We start from the raw sequence: 16,168 nt of genomic DNA, 5'->3' as shown, positions 1-16,168 counted from the left end.
CCATCTCACCCCCTGTTCAGAACCAAACAACAAGCAAGAGGTTCCTAGCCAACACTTTGCACTAGCCCGGAAGCTATCAACAAACAGTAACGACTGAACTGGGACATTAACCCGATAGGTTATGTGGCTCAGACAATGCCTCGGTAATGACCAATTAGCCACAGGCTGTGGCAGTACACCACTGACCACTCCCGAAGCCACCTCTTACGCGTTGTGCCGTGCCGATTACTTACATTGGAGATTGCGAGGATCTCCCGGAACATCTTGGAAGCTCTCGAATATCCGTCATCACAATCAAACCTGAATCTCAAATATCTCCACATCGCAATCATTGATATTAGACCAAACATCATCTCACCTCAAGCCAAACAAACCCCAAAGCCAACTCCAGAACCAGAATCAGAACCAGCCAGCCATGCCCTCACCACCCCCTTCAGTCCCCCTCTCGGCCCCAGACGCGCCCGTCCCCTTCTTCAAACGCGCCCCCAAGTCCAAATCAATCCGGAAACGGCCCGCCACGCCCCCCTCCGACGACTCGTCCGACTACAGCTCCTCCGACGAAACAAAACCCATCAAGAAGCGGCGCAACCTCAACCAAAAGTCCAACGCCGTCACCACCACCTCCGTCTCCAAGCCCAGCAGCACCTCCACAGACTCCGCCCCCGTCGCCCGCACCTATGCCCCCGATGCGTCGCGCACACTAACCTCTGCCAACGACGCCACGGCCACAAACTGGCACAACGAGATCACCGGCTACACCTCGCCGCCGCGGAAGCCGCTCGACAGCAGCACCTCCGCCGTCAGCGACGAGCCGCCCGTCGCGGACGGGACCTACAAGGGCGCATCCAGCTACGGGAACTTCATCAAGAAGTCCAAGGACGCGCCCGCGCGCACCGTGGGGCCCATGAAGGCGCCGAGCAACATCCGCTCCATCACGGTGACCGACTATGCGCCCGACGTGTGCAAGGACTACAAACAGACCGGCTTCTGCGGTTTCGGCGACACGTGTAAGTTCCTGCACGCGCGTGAGGACTATGCGCAGGGCTGGAAGCTGGATAGGGATTGGGAGATCCAGCAGAAGTCTGGCGGGAAGGCGAAGAAGCAGGAGGATGCCGAGGACGATGATGAGTGGAAGGAGCTGAAGGACATTCCCTTTGCCTGCGTCATCTGTAAGAAGGACTACAAGGAGCCGATTGTAACGAAATGCTCGCACTACTTTTGCGAGAGCTGCGCAATCGGACGGTATAGGAAGAACCCCGGGTGCGCAATCTGCGGCAAGCGGACAGACGGCGTCTTCAATGTTGCGAAGGGCCTCCGGAAAAAGCTACAGCGAAAAAAAGAGAGGGAAGACGAGAAGAAGAAGGAAGAGGAGGAGGCGAACAAAGACAAATAAGGTACTACTATTCTTTAGCTTGTAGTTATGACTTTTTTTACTTCATGTATCTGTATTATAAGACTTTCATCTGGGAAAATATCACGGCGTATTTGGCATCCAACTCACCCCGCTCCGCCGTGATCTACGCTTTGAACTTGATTAGTACGGCCCCTCCGCAAAAGTGTTCATGACGGGCGAGTAGTAAACCAACTGTCTTAGACACGCTCCAGCTCTAGCTCCAGATCCTGCCCATGTTCCACCTCTCCGAGGGCACACCATAAGACGTCTCTTTCCCCGGACAGTCATTGTGACTGCAATGCTTCCCAGCTGCAGCTGGCCCATGCATGATATATCGATAATGCAGCTCTTATCCACCCCCCCCCCCCCCAAAACCTCAATGCTTATCCTTATCCAGACACATGCAGGTACGATTAAGTAAAGTATGTAGGTACAATTTTACCCCCAAAGCCTATGTAATTCCCCGTCGCGATCATGTCATGTGTTTGTGCCACTCTTTTCAGCTCCTCCCTTGAAACTCTCGCAAATTCCGCTGCCTAAAAGGCCAAATATCCTTCTTCATCCGGTTAAAATTCTCCACTGCATTAAATACGGTAGTTAGTGCAAACCGGGGTTGAATCGTCGTTTCATTTAGACTAAGCACGGTAGGGAAAGGAAGGTGTGGTGACCCCTGCAGACTCTGCAGCCAATTGTTGCCGGATTTGGTTGCAACAGTGAAGTGGGCGAGTGATATCCTGTGAGGAGCATACTGCACATGTAGCCTTGTTGTCATAGTTGTATGCAGAGCAAATAGTAACATGTGGAATTAATAGAATTAGTAGGCTCTTTGTCCCGATCCGGCTGGGTGTGATAAGAAACAATTGTATACCAATACGGGTTGATTATTATTAGTGTCTATGTATTCAAAGCCAAGCCCTCTTCAACTCCATCTTCCTCTTATCCCCCAAACCTTCTAAGCAAAAAAGTCTATCATAAGCAAAAAATGCAGCAAAACACCGAATGAGAAAAACAAGCCACCCAATAAACCAATACCCCCACCCTCTAACCACAGCAATAGTACTTGCAGCAATGCAAAAACTCTACCACGCTATACGTATATACCACAACCGAAACGATAACCATTACAACTACCACTTCCCTTTCGCTTCCCAACCCACCCAGCAACCTCCAGTCCATCTCCTCTCCCCTCCGTCCACAATACCACATACCAACCCTTGTCCACACCGTTGAGTATAGCAGTGCATATACAGCCACATACAGTGCCTGCTCAAAGTGTCTTCCACAGAACCGCCCTGGTACGGGAGTAATAGAGTTTAGGACAAAGATCTCTATGAACGCAATCACAGATGCACCGACGGCAATGGTAAACTCGGGTGCTACCCATGGATAACACGGGGTGTTGATATTGGGCAGGAGGATAAGGAGGTAGAAGCACGACGATGCAAATGGGATCGCGGTGACAGTAGTGTAAAGGCAGCGGAATCCTGTGCGGAGAAAGCGAGACCGCATGAGACATGAGAGTAGGCGGGTACGAAGATTGGTCTGTGCATGTAGAGGGGGCCTAGGGAAAGGGAGACTCCTCTCGGCAAATCTATTTATCACGGCCCAGATCTAGAGAAGTCAGACAGTGCTCCACCTCTTCAGAAAGTCTTTATTAGAAACTTACAGTAACAAGCCACATATAGAAACACTGTGTAGCCCATACGATATTAATCAGTCTGAAGAAAAAGATCCTCCCATTGCCAAGGCACCTCTCCCTATAATAATAGAGACCCAGCAGTCCTGTCATGCACATGGCAATAACGACACGTATAACGATGACCATGCCATCAGAGATCCATTCGAACGGGGACTGGATGATCTCCGTGAAGATATATCCTTCTGGAGGAAACGCAAAATCGAGTTCATCCTCTAATTGTCATGTCCATGGTAAGCACTCACTCATCAGCCAACAACAGCATGGGAACTACTAACCATCAAGACTATCAGTATCACACTCCTCCCCCGGATCACGACCCGAACGTTGCTCCTGCTGGACCTGTTGCAGCAACGGCGTGTGTTCATTTACCCTTCTCTCGGGACTAGGTTCTCTTTCTCTCGAGCACGAAGGGCCATGTTCATGCCCCTTCGAACCCTTCGAGCCTTTCGACTTCGATCCTTTGGAGCAAGAACCAGTAGCACATTCACTCTCCCGTGGGTGGGAGTTCTTCGAAGGCATTTAAACAAGCAACAGTGGTGGTAATCGATTGTATGATCTCAGCTGATAATGTGGGTATCAAACAGGAACCAAGAAGAACGGACAATCAAAAATAGAATAAATCAAGAGCGGGGAGTTCTCAAGCCACCTTTTAAACTCTAAACAACACCAAAAGACAGATCTTCAAAATAACAACGAGTGATCCAGCGTGAAGCGTGGCCCCACGAAAACAGAGCTGACTAATGCCAAACAGCGAAACAGAGAAAGAGAGCTAGCAGAGCTCGGACACCAAGAGATCTCGGGCGCTAAAACACGGCCCTGACGTTCTGGGAGCTGTCTTTCTGTTGGTCCCCCTGAAGCTCTTTCCTGAGCTGCCCGGTAGTGGTGAGAGGAAGAGGTAACAATCTACGAGCGAATGAGGGAGGGCCGCGCTCTCTCAGCTATATAACCAGCAAGCCCTCCCTCCTCCCCCCGCCCCCTCTATCTCTCATGGGGCGTGAATAACATCAAACCGCGAATTCATCACACGAGCAGGTAGCGGGGAGTGGAACATTCGTCATCTTATATCTCTACACTGCGCACACCGGACCACACACAGGCTTGCGAGAACTAGATAACAAGAATCCATGGCCCATTCCCTTTCCTCGCGTTACACAGATCCCCTCCACCTCCTCTCTCCCCGAACAATCCGGGGGGACCTACATATATAGAATGTAGGTACGAACGTGATCCCGTGGAACCCCATTCTCCAGCTTTGGCCCTCCCCTATCGCCCATATGTATAGGTTTCGGAGAAGAAGACTCAATTTGCCCCCATTGCAGGCGCTCAGTCCCGGGTCGGGCGGCAGGGATGGTGGTTGGGGTTTGTGGTAGGTAAGGTTAATAATGATGGGGATGGGCCACATTTGGTAATCTGTCACGCGAGCTCTTATCGTGGGTCTGTAGGCAAAGCAAGATATGATTTGAAAACATGCAGCACGCCACGCGAAGCCTTTTGGTTTGGGGGGCTTGATTCCACATATCCTGCTTTTTCTGCCGAGTAGACAAAAATGACCACGCTGCAAGGGTCCTCGGAATCCGGGGAGGGGAGGGTTTTTCTCGCGAGTGAGGTTCCATGATGTTGCGCTGCTGCAGCCCTGCAGCCAGGGTGACTAAGCTCCGGTTCAGGGCTAGACACCTTTCTTGTGACGGTCTTTTTGAGCGCGCTAAGACCCAGTCAACGCACACTGAAGCTTCCAACCACACACAATCAAACTCCACGATTGCCATCCAGAAACTTTTTCAACCTCCCGCCGCCGACAATTACACGCCCATCGCAAACGACCAAATTAAACACCAAAAAAAACACCCTCCCGTCAATCCTTCATCCTAAGTAGTGAGTAGCCTGAAAAAAATGCCACAAAATAAATGAATCCCTGATGGATTCCGGCGAGACTCCACGATTTTCGTTACCCCACGATAAATCGCTGAGCTCTCCAAAAAACCCCCATCAACCCGCCAAGAACCACAAAGACACGCAATCACTAACCCCCAACCCTCAGATCTGCCCATCATGCCAGGTGTTTCCGTCCGCGATGTCGATGCCCAGAAGTTCATCGAGTCCTACGCCGCCTTCCTCAAGCGCCAGGGCAAGCTCGCCATCCCCGGTTGGGTCGACACCGTAAAGACCGGGCACTTCAAGGAGCTCCCCCCCCAGTCCCCCGACTGGTTCTACGTGCGCGCCGCCGCCGTCGCGCGCCACGTCTACCTGCGCAAGTCCGTCGGTGTCGGCCGTCTCCGCAAGGTTCACGGTGGCCAGAAGAACCGCGGCTCGCGCCCCTCCCACCACGTCGACGCCTCCGGCTCCGTCGACCGCAAGGTGCTCCAGGCCCTCGAGAAGATCGGTGTGGTTGAGCTCAACCCCAAGGGCGGGCGCAGAATCTCCCAGACTGGCCAGCGTGATTTGGACCGTAAGTTGATGCTCTTCCCCCGGGGTGGTTGTGTTTTTTTGCTCCCGTCCCCCCTCTAGCCGCTGGGAATATGAGCGGTGTTGGACGAGGGGCTGGTGTCGGGGTTGTGCTAATGTTTGTTGTTGCGGGTGGACAGGTATTGCCCAGACCACCATTGAGGCCGAGGAGGAGGAGGAGGAGGAGGAGTAAATGCGGGTTTTCTAGCACGGATACAATCAATAAAAGTTTTTTTTGTGCCGGTTCTCTTCTTTTTTCTGCTTTTTTTTAACTACATACTTTTTCAAATGGCGCATCTTGGGGATACCAGGGGAATTTCATTGGGTGTTAACATTGTCCTCCGAATCTTCCTCCCCGTTCCGAGCTGGAAAGGTGATATCAGACTGATGGTAATCATGAATTTGAACTCAATTGAGAGAGCCATAATCACATGCATCCGAGGTTGCTTGTAGTATGCACTCTTGTGACCTTAAAAGTGACGTAGAATATCGTATCATCACTCGTCCTACCGTTATCGACAAAGCCAATGATCCCGTAGCCCACTTAACGATGCTTCGGCTCCCCGTAGCCCAAAACCCCACATTCTCGTGATCCAGTCACCTGACCCCACTTCAACCCTTACCCTACCCTACCGCAAAAACCTTCAAACTACACCCAACCTCACCTCCAACCCCCACCACACAAAACCCACCACAAACCATGACCACCCTCCGCGCGCCGCTGCTCCGCCTCTCCACCCTCCCCCGCGGCCCCGCCGCCCTCCCGCGCATCTTCCACCGCCTCAACAGCAGCGACACCCCCCGCACCACCCCACCGCCCGCACCCGCCCCGCAGCCCCGCACGCTCGACGGCTTCCTCGGCGACAGCAGCACGCTCAGCCGCACGCGCATCCAGCGCGCAGCGGCCGCCGCAGAGACCCCCGAGTTTCCCAGCTTCACGGGCAGCGACATGTTCGGCGGCGGCGGCGGCACGGGCGCCGAGGACAACATGCACCACCTCAATGTGTACGCCACCAAGCACAACACGCACATCACGTTCACGAAGCCGAACAAGGACGTGATCCTGACGCTGTCGTGCGGCAACGTGGGCTTCAAGAAGGCGAACCGCGGGACGTTCGAGGCCGCGTACCAGCTGGCCAGTGTCATGTTTAGTCGCATGGAGGAGAGGGGGCTGCGGCCCAAGCACCTCGAGGTGGTGTATAGGGACTTTGGGCCGGGGAGGGATGCGTTCACGAAGGTGCTGCTGGGGAAGGAGGGGAAGAGTATTAGGGAGAGTGTGGTGAGGGTTACGGATGCGTCGAGGTTGAAGTTTGGAGGGACGAGGAGTAGGGCGATTAGACGGTTGTAGATGGGGGGATTGGGGGGAGGGATTTGGGGGGGGGGGGGGTTATGGGGGTGTACAGTTCTTTGCCTGTATCATATTCTTTAGTTTGGGGAGCTTAGAGGGCACTAATTACAAGCATTGCTGTGTCTAGAGGTTTGGGTGTTCAATTGCCGTAGTCTGTGATGTTTGCTATATATATTAGATGTCTAGCTGTAGCAATTGAGAAGCCTCTGGATGCCATTGCGTCTTCAAAGCACCCTTCCAGTACAGAAATTGAGCTACTCTTTGACTCACGTAGTTGTCTGCCGGGCCATCCACACATGACCTGCCGCACCCTGCCGCACTACCGCTCACTCGCCCGAGTGACAGCGCATGCACCACGCCGCGATGCACCCAGCACCACCCACCTGTCAATGATCAGCATCCCCAGATCCCCGACCCCCACCACCACCACCGCCACCGCCACCACCAACCTTCCCCTCCGCCGCCCTTCCCAATTCACAGCGATTCTCGCACTCACCCCCAATCCCAGTTACCCGGCCCATACCACACCCTCTGACTGGCTGTCTCACCTCGATAACGATAAGGCAGCGCGGCCCGGCGCACATAAACTCTACTACAAAACCATCATCCCGACAGCCCCAATTGCAAACACTCGCAGCATCATGGCCTTCCCCCCACAGCACATCCCGCACAGCAGCCGCCACGGCCCGCCCTGCCCGTGGATCCCGATCCCCGACCAGCGCATAATCTGCATCGAGCACCCCGCCATCATCCAGAACATCGACAAAGGCATCGCCACGCTCGGCGGCGAAAAGGCGCTCGTCAAGGTACCGTCCTTCCTGTCCCCCTCCTCCCCCCCCACTCCCCCCCCCCCCCCCCCCCCCAATTTCCCCTGCCACCCCGGTAAACTAATAGAACTCCAGCTCGCATCGACGAACGGCAACTCGGGCCTGATGCTGCGCTTCCGCCCGGACGACCCCATGCAGCCGCCGATCCAGTCGCGCACGGTGCCGAGCAACAGCGTGCTCGTCAAGATCACTGTCCCGCGGCGGCGGCGGCGCAAGAAGCGCCGGGATGCGGAGGGGCGGGTGGTGGTGGACCCGCGCCCGGTGGAGGAGCCGCCGCTGCTGGAGAAGCTGAGGAAGTCGAATGGGAAGTACAAGGTCGAGACGGTGGGGATGATTGAGCGCACGGTGCGGTTTCGAGGTATATATATCATATCCGCTTCCTGAGCGTGTGGACGAAGACTTGCTGACCGGGCTGCAGATATGGCAAACTACCAATTCAACACCTCGCGCTCCCCCTTCGTCGCAAAGATCAAGTCCACGGTACTCGACTGCTCCTACCCCTCCCTGCAGCAGTTCGCCCTCTCCCCCGGCAAAGGGCACCAACCCATCCTCGAGATCCTCCCCCCGCCCTCCTTCTCCAACACCGTCATGCAGCACACCTACTACTACCGCCAAAACCCCGCCATCAAGAAAGCGCTCATCGCCGGCAAACCCGCGCTCCTCAACCTACAAGCCGCGCCCAAAACCCTCACGCCCATGGTGCACATCAGCAGCCCGCACCTGCCCGCCAAGCCGCTCGACATCCGCCCCTACGAGACGCTCGACGCCGCCGGCAAGAAGTGCGTCGACCACCTGCGCGCGCTCTTCGCGCAGCGCCCCATCTGGACCCGCCGCGCCCTCTTCAACCACTTCCCCAAGAACCTGCAGAGCCTGGTCCGCTTCTCCATGGTGCACGTGGCCTACATGTGGCGCGCGGGGCCCTGGCGCGACACCTGCGTCATCTACGGGCTGGACCCGCGGTCGAGCCCGGAGTACCGCAAGTACCAGAGCGTGTTCTTCCAGGTCGAGACGGAGAAGAGCCAGAAGGGCAAGGACGACGCGCGCAAGCGCAACAGCCACATCTTTGACGGGAAGCAGTTAGTGCGCGATGGGCGCTGCTTCCAGCTGTGCGATGTGACGGACCCGCTGCTGTGTAGCCTGATTGAGACGGGGAAGGTGCGGCGCGTGTGCGATATGGGGGATGGGTGGTACCGTGCGAGCACCATGGCGAAGATTAAGGCGATCATGAGGGGGAAGATACGTAGTCTGGCGGAGGGCACGGTGCCGGCGGATAGTGAGTTTGTGGATGTGCTGGAGCAGGAGAGCGAGAGTGAGAGTGAGGAGAAGGAGAGGAAGGAGCGCGAGGTGGCGGAGCGCGCGGCAAGGAAGATGAGGAGGCTTGGGAGGGAGGCGGCGGCGGAGGCGGCGGAGGCTGAGGCGGAGGCTGAAGAGGCAGAGGCGGTGGAGGAGGCGGCGGATAATGATGGGGAGTGGGAGGAGGAGCTGACGGAGGAGCAGAGGGTCGATGGGAGGGTGGAGGAGCTGATGATGGAGCTGCTGAAGCAGGGCGGTGAGCATGCGGGGTATGAGGGGTATCTGGAGGACGTTGGGGAGGAGGGTGACTTTGATGTGCTGGAGGGCGAGGAGGATGAAGATTAATTTACTAGTTAGCTTTTTTGTATATAATAGTAGTTAGCAGTCGATTGATCATTGACACTGGGAATAAGTAATAATGCGAGTGCTATCTCATGATCGAATAGAATTAATTCGAACCACTTATTGGGAAAACTTATCCAATAACAATAGTCCCCATGTAAATAACAAGTAATCATGAATAGAATTGCTGTTTACAGTGTGGCAAGGATCCATCTAGTCTCAATGAACCGGATCCCCATGGCCACTGGTTGGTAAATTACCAGGGCCCGGGCAATAAGATGGTCGCGAAACCTATATAATCAATTATAATTACGCAAACATCTTTGCGACAGCGATTTAATGTTCCAGATGGGTATATGTATGATAATCGTGTAGATGATATATCCGATGGTGGTCAATTTTGTCCCACACACAACATGCACATATGCGTCATAACCCAACCTGCCCCCGGAGTCATAAGTTCACCACGCCTTGTACACCACCAAGGCCAACCGGCGAGGAATCAATGGGTTGTGCGAGGTGCACAATTGGCCTAACAACCTACAGAGCTTTTGTGTTCCAGACTGCGAATGGTTCCTACTATAGCCCTAAGATCTACATGTAGTCTAGTACTCATCTGACCGGCCAAGCCTGTTGACTGCCGGTGGAGGGTTTCTATGTATCTGTAGTTCCGTTTAATATATCTCCCGGTAGATGGCGGTGTTATCCTCTTGAGAATGGTCTCAGCCGGGCCCGGGCCTAGCTAACTATAGATAGAGATACAAGCACTCATCAGTGCCGCGGGGAAAACCGGTGACTGCAAAGGAAAATTTAAAACCTAGATACGAACGTTCAGTAGACGCCGGTACAGGCGCAGCGGGTCACACACCGCTGGTTCAAGTGCGGGGCACTTCACTTGATCGCTGCGGCCGTCTAAGGAAGTATTCTCTATTTTCTTAGGGAGGGCCGTTTCCCGGGCCGGGAGGTGTCGATAGCATTGGTGTGATTTCCTTCGGCCGGTGTACTAGAAAGCAAATGGTACAGCCGGGTCATTATTCAACGCTCACTCCATCAACTCACCCACTCGATCAAGCTCATATCAGATATCTATCCACCTAAAGCGCATACAGCTGTCCGACTGTTTATGCCGGGAGAGTGGCATAGCGGTATCGCCCCGCGCAGCTGCTTCATGGGATATCACTCGATGCCGAGACTGACGCAGAGCCGGCAGGGCCGGGAATTTGAAACCTAGCTAGGTTGCGGGGGTGAAAAGATACTGGGGTGTAGTCTGTTGTCTTATATTCCCTAGGTGGTGGAGCTCGCTCAGGGCTGTATCTAATTGCTTACCATGACATAACTGGGGATATGTATCTTTCATGACGTTTGAACTTAGCGCTATCGCATTTAATGGGGCCCGCTGAGATGCGGATAAATATAGTGCTGGCCTCTATGCTCTACCACATCTGTCTCTTTATACTGCGGCCCGAGTAAAGTAAAAGCATGACTTCCTAACAGTTCGAAAATGGGGGATATTGCGGTGGACCCACTGTGGTTTCCAAATACGATACGGAAGGATAGTAATTTAGCTGGTTTTGGGATCAGGAATCGGGCATTAAAGGATAGGTGAATATATGTGGTGTTTATTCGTCCTCAACACAACCCTTATACATAGATAAATGCATAATATTCATATTGCAGAACTCTCGGAGTATGAATGCATGGTAGGTCCGTCCCCAGCTACTACTAATGCTGGCTCGATAAGAACAGAACAAATTTCCCATGCCCTGTGAGGCATACCGATCCCTATCTCGACATAACTGACAATATCCGGATTCCCAACTTCGTCGACGCAAATAACAAAGTCGATATATATATGAGAGTGCTGCTTCCCGTAAGGCCGAGTGTTTGGGATGATACCGGGCCTAGGGGTTGCAGATATAGTCTTATGAACCTAATAATGATCAATGGCAAGGTCTTTTGGGTTAGCCATTTGATTCTATCATGTTCAATTGTGGCCTCTGTCCTGGTAGTCTGATGGTCTGGGCCAGCCCACAGGATCCAATAAAATCTTCTCAACCTTTATAACCAGATCTATTCGATCCCAGGAGATGTTACGAAAGCCATTTGTATATTGTCTTATATTCCATGGGTAGTCCTAAACCAAGCTCTATGCAATCTCCCTGGGTCGGGCTTGGTATCGGCTTTCATGGGCTGGCTGAGCTGACCCTTTCGAGTCCCATTGGAATCTCTGAAAGACTCTGAAATCCTATCGTGATGTCAATCAATTGATCCCCGAATTGTGCCATCTTGAATCTTTGCTGTGCATGTAGGGAGTCAATCGGAGGGGTATGCAATATGGTGTTGGGTAGGTGGGGCACCGCCCACACCATCACCCCACATCCTCGAGAGCTCTTGAAATCGTTAGAAAGCATGCAACAGTTTAGTATGATTATCTTGCCACAGAAGTCGAGCAAGCTCTTTGAGTTTTTGTTGAATGATACCTACATATAATGTATCCTTCATGTTAGGGTTAGGGCTGCTCGGCGAAGCTAGCCCATCGGGTGACAAAATCAGACGACAACCAGAAAAAAATCCGCCCCTCTACCGAATTGTATCCCGTCGTCGGCCACCCCCCCCACCATTAACGCCCCCCGCATAATGCGCGACGTCAACCCGTAACGATTCCGCGTGCACGATGATGACGGACCACGATGAGAGCTCCATTGCACGCCATAGCGCCCTCCCAGAGCGCCCTCCGTTATTTACGTCAAATCCTGTTCCCCAGGCCCTACGACTACCGCCCCACCATGGCGGCCAATTGTGCTCGAATCCATCATCATCACCCCTGGGGAGGAAGGGGGCTCTTCAGACCGCAACGAGGCTTTCACGGTGGGGCATTGGGGGCCGTGGGAGAAGTGAGAGGACCAGAGAATACCGTGGTGATTCCTCACCAGTATCCACCGGTGCCTCCGGCTGAGCGGGTTGTTCTGCAGGATCCGGCATCGGCCCCGAACCAGACAAAATGGTGGAGAGCGAGGTGGAAGAAGACGAGGTGGAAGAAGACGAGGATCAAGTTTAGGAGAAAGAAAAAAATGTACAGTCCTACGGCATGGGCATTCGACAGCTCTCGGCTCATCAACCAGAAGCGATTGAACGAGGCTGTGGACAAATGGATTGATGCGAAGGAGAATTACGCGGATGAGAAAGACGTACAACAACTGGGGATAACGTTGATGAAGGCCTTCAATCGGAACCGACGATCACGAGGGACACCCCATATATTCAATCTAATGGCTGCCACGGACCCGAAATCGATCAATACCACTTGTCTGAACCTCTGCATGGAGGCGTACCTGTTAAATAATCGACCGAGCAAGTTAATTGAGGTATATAGGAAATACCAAGGATCTGTCAAGCCCAACTATGTGACGATTAACATCATCCTAAGAAACTTTATTGCCATGGGGCAATTGAGCGAAGCGGAGAATTTATTGAAGGTTGTCATGGAGTCGCGTGGGCCTGTTACGCGCCATTCGTTTCAGCTACTGATGCACGGGGTGAGGGCAATCACCGAGAGTTTGCCGGAGATGACGAGGGTATTTGACTGGATAAAAACTACCTACCTAAGCCCACACTCCCCAATCTATAATATCATGATCAAGATGGCATTGGATTGCAGCCAGTACGGCCTTGCAAAGAAATACGCGGACGAGATGGTAGAAAACGGGCTGGGATACAATCTCGAAACCTTTGTTCTGTTTCTCAGCACACAATCCAAGGCCGGAGACTGGGATGCCGTTGCGAAAACGATGCAGCGGATGAAGGAATTTAATATAAAGCTGACGGTTAAGGGCTTCAACACCCTTTTACACTCATATGCCCGTGCGGCCGATTTGCCTTTGGTTGAGCGTTTCTTCGAATCAATGCTATCCTTCGACATAGTCCCAGACCGGTATTCATACAACATCTTGATTCATGCCTCCTGCCGCGCCAAAGATGAAGAAGCCAAGCATCGATGGTTCAAGCGTATGAGATTAGCCGGGCACCTCCCAGATGCAGTTACCTTCAATATCCTATTTCATGAGCTTCGAAAAACCAAAGCTCAACCATATGTTCTCCGCCGTATCTATAACGCCGTCCTCGACATAAACCCAGATCTCGTCAACACCATGACCAAAATGATGCTCCTTGACTCCATGTTCAAAGACTCCCTCGCATACGAGCGCCGAGCAAACCTCCGTCGTACGTCTCCACGGTTAGATGACGACATCTTTTTGCCAGAAATAAAGGAAATGGAGTCAGCAACTAACGCAGGCCGCCCATATAATGCAATCTGTATCTTCACCGACATATTAGCCCAAGGCTTAAAACCCACAGAATTCCTCACTGCTTCCGCCATTCGTGCCGCTTTTCGACTTCCACCATCCGAACACGATAACGTCTCCCGCCTTCTATATATTGCCCATAAGCGCGGTGCCCGTATCAATGATATTGTACTAGGCATACTGTCATCAGACAGTTTTCATTCCTCCTCGCCCTCCTCACCCTCCTCACCAGAACAATTGAATACCGTCTTGCAGCAACTCCATACCTCCTACAGTTTCATGAGCTCACATTGTCTACCAATCAGCCACTATATCTTTGTCAAGACAGCATGGAAACTTGCGATATCCGGCGATCCCCACGGCGCTATATTCCTAATGAATAAAATTAGCACTTCGCACTGGGGCTCAAAGTGGAATGTTGTAGGACTGACAACATTACTGCATGCATACACCCTGATCAAAGATCTCAAGGGAATGAAATGGGTTGTGGAAACGATGGAGGCACAGCAGGAAATGCCCGATAGGCTATTCATGCGATATCTCCGGCGAGCCAAAGAAGTTTCCGAAAGCCAAGAAGACGAAGCCTTCATATCGTGGCTCGTTGTGCGATGTATAAAGCTCCGGGAGGCGCTGAAGGAGCGCGAGGCAGACGACAAGGCACGAGAGATTCTGCAGTTCTTTGAAGGACTGGAAGGGAAGCCGAAGATCGTATTGAAGAAGAAGGATGCGCAGGGGGGAGGGCGTCGTCAATACTAGCGAAAAACATTGGATTGGTTGCTCTGCTGCTTTTTATTTGATGTTTATATCTATCTGCTCATAACTAGCTGGGGTTGGAGGGATTGTCTTCATGGGTTTTTTCCTCACTGTTTTCGTTTGATTTATATGTGTTGTACATTGTAGTGGTATTTGTCCTGTGCACGAGTAGTGAGTGGTATGTATGTATGTAAATAGGGCATATTGGGTGAGCGGAGTATATCATTTTCTTTTGCATGTATGCATATACCGGGTTAGATTGGTGGGTAAAGGAGCATTATAGATATAAGGCCGGCCGGAGCTGGGGTTTTAAATTTCAATTGCTCTTGTATAAATAAAGTCGGTTGGGGGTTGAAAGTAAATCTCCTATCTTATTGTCAAGATAGTGTTTCACGGTTTATCACTCGCTGATATGGTCATGAACTTGTAAGAGAGCTAGGGGCCAGATCTGCAGAATGGGGCACAAGAACATGTTCAATTCCACATACAATTTGGTTCAACGTGAGGATGAGTATTAATCAATACAAGTTGGATGCTGGAGGTAAGATGATATAAAGAAGATGCTATCAAAGACGCTATAATAGAGCAACCATGAATGCGGTTAACAGCATGCAGTCTCACTCTCATGTCCCCCTCTATTGGCCATTAGTCTCATAGGAATTAGCCGTCATTTTGTAATAATACTTTGGAGGGGGTTATTACGGACCCGATAGTGATATTGTCATACCCGAACAAGAAGTGGCCCGAAAATGCGCCAAGCAGCATACAAATAATAAAATAACCTATATACCGAAGTCATTATTAGCCATAGCTTTGTATCGAGAGATGCTGGTATCAGTACCGTTGTAGTACATAGCCAATAACATTATCTACCGTATACTCGTTAGATCAATACCAATATGAATGATGTCAATTGGAAGGGGTGCAAAATACAAAGTAGCTACACCGCCAGTCAGTAAAGGAAAGTAGTAGGAATAAAGTGGGATTACGACTCACGCAAGGCCAAATTGAAGCATATAAATCCCCGCCCTAATTGCCTGCTGAAATATTGTTGGCCTATAACTCAGTGGCGTAATGCAACCCGACGCTCTCTCCAATGGTACACTCGATATCTTAGAGGTTACTGAGCGGACGATGTAGCGATCATATTCGCGCTGAGTGCGACGGAGAAATTCTAGGAGTAATACAAGGAGGAAAACCTAGGGTGGTGGTCATGGACTTAGTTAGTGATAAGTGAGTTCCTTGATTAATCTTTTACTTACACCGATGCAGGAGCCGGCAAACATGGCAGTACTTCTGACGTGCCACGAACGGGAAATAAAGCAGGAATCAATTGTGTACCAGTTCCAAAGCATCTGGAGAGGCCTTGGTTAGTTCTGTTTACGAGCTACGGGAGGGGATATCATACGGATATCTTGCAGGTTGCTGGTGTGGGTGTTAAGGTTGAATTTGAGCTCATAGAGTGAGTACTCATGGTGCTGTGGTCCATCGTGACAGAGCTTGGGGAGTAAGAAGTGGATGAGTATATATATGGGATCGGGGAAGACGGTGATGTTCCGAGAGATGTCTTAAAATATATAGTGTATAATATCAAGGGCCAGGAAGCTAGGGTATTTATAGTCTTTATCTTGAGCTATGTATGCTACACTGAAGTTCGGATACTGAGCTGAGCTAAATCTTGATGAGAAGATTTTTATTTTATGCATAATTCTTTCGCATTCTAACCGCTTTAATCATCACGAGAATATGTGACCTATGTCCCTTGTA

At 51.8% G+C, this 16,168-nt stretch overlaps 7 protein-coding genes across 7 annotated transcripts; 6 read left to right on the top strand and 1 right to left on the bottom strand.

Annotated features, from left to right (window-relative positions):
- Positions 1-415: 415 nt before the first annotated feature.
- H6S33_006447 (uncharacterized protein) lies at positions 416-1,393 on the top strand (the record flags this gene model as incomplete). Its single annotated transcript, XM_044837797.1, has 1 exon — positions 416-1,393. The coding sequence occupies one exon, from the start codon at positions 416-418 to the stop codon at positions 1,391-1,393; it is 978 nt and encodes a 325-aa protein (XP_044689974.1).
- Positions 1,394-2,434: 1,041 nt separating this feature from the next.
- Positions 2,435-3,611, bottom strand: H6S33_006446 (uncharacterized protein; the record flags this gene model as incomplete). Its single annotated transcript, XM_044837796.1, has 5 exons — positions 2,435-2,480; positions 2,525-2,531; positions 2,602-3,004; positions 3,060-3,304; positions 3,368-3,611. 5 exons carry the CDS (start codon positions 3,609-3,611, stop codon positions 2,435-2,437), a joined length of 945 nt encoding a protein of 314 aa, XP_044689973.1.
- A 1,530-nt stretch (positions 3,612-5,141) lies between these two features.
- On the top strand, positions 5,142-5,727 carry H6S33_006445 (uncharacterized protein; the record flags this gene model as incomplete). Its single annotated transcript, XM_044837795.1, has 2 exons — positions 5,142-5,538; positions 5,675-5,727. 2 exons carry the CDS (start codon positions 5,142-5,144, stop codon positions 5,725-5,727), a joined length of 450 nt encoding a protein of 149 aa, XP_044689972.1.
- A 507-nt stretch (positions 5,728-6,234) lies between these two features.
- Positions 6,235-6,882, top strand: H6S33_006444 (uncharacterized protein; the record flags this gene model as incomplete). Its single annotated transcript, XM_044837794.1, has 1 exon — positions 6,235-6,882. The coding sequence occupies one exon, from the start codon at positions 6,235-6,237 to the stop codon at positions 6,880-6,882; it is 648 nt and encodes a 215-aa protein (XP_044689971.1).
- Positions 6,883-7,178: 296 nt separating this feature from the next.
- On the top strand, positions 7,179-9,347 carry H6S33_006443 (uncharacterized protein; the record flags this gene model as incomplete). The annotated part of the gene is made up of 3 exons (XM_044837793.1): positions 7,179-7,688; positions 7,785-8,067; positions 8,128-9,347. The coding sequence occupies 3 exons, from the start codon at positions 7,179-7,181 to the stop codon at positions 9,345-9,347; spliced, it is 2,013 nt and encodes a 670-aa protein (XP_044689970.1).
- A 2,687-nt stretch (positions 9,348-12,034) lies between these two features.
- Positions 12,035-12,927, top strand: H6S33_006442 (uncharacterized protein; the record flags this gene model as incomplete). Its single annotated transcript, XM_044837792.1, has 3 exons — positions 12,035-12,259; positions 12,317-12,709; positions 12,772-12,927. 3 exons carry the CDS (start codon positions 12,035-12,037, stop codon positions 12,925-12,927), a joined length of 774 nt encoding a protein of 257 aa, XP_044689969.1.
- Positions 12,928-12,976: 49 nt separating this feature from the next.
- On the top strand, positions 12,977-14,404 carry H6S33_006441 (uncharacterized protein; the record flags this gene model as incomplete). The annotated part of the gene is made up of 1 exon (XM_044837791.1): positions 12,977-14,404. One exon carries the CDS (start codon positions 12,977-12,979, stop codon positions 14,402-14,404), a length of 1,428 nt encoding a protein of 475 aa, XP_044689968.1.
- Between the last annotated feature and the right edge of the window lie 1,764 nt (positions 14,405-16,168).

This window comes from Morchella sextelata (genome assembly GCF_020137385.1).
Source record: "Morchella sextelata strain SCLS chromosome Unknown scls_20, whole genome shotgun sequence".
In the NCBI taxonomy this organism is placed as follows: domain Eukaryota; kingdom Fungi; phylum Ascomycota; class Pezizomycetes; order Pezizales; family Morchellaceae; genus Morchella; species Morchella sextelata.
This window is presented reverse-complemented; position numbering and strand designations above follow the sequence as displayed.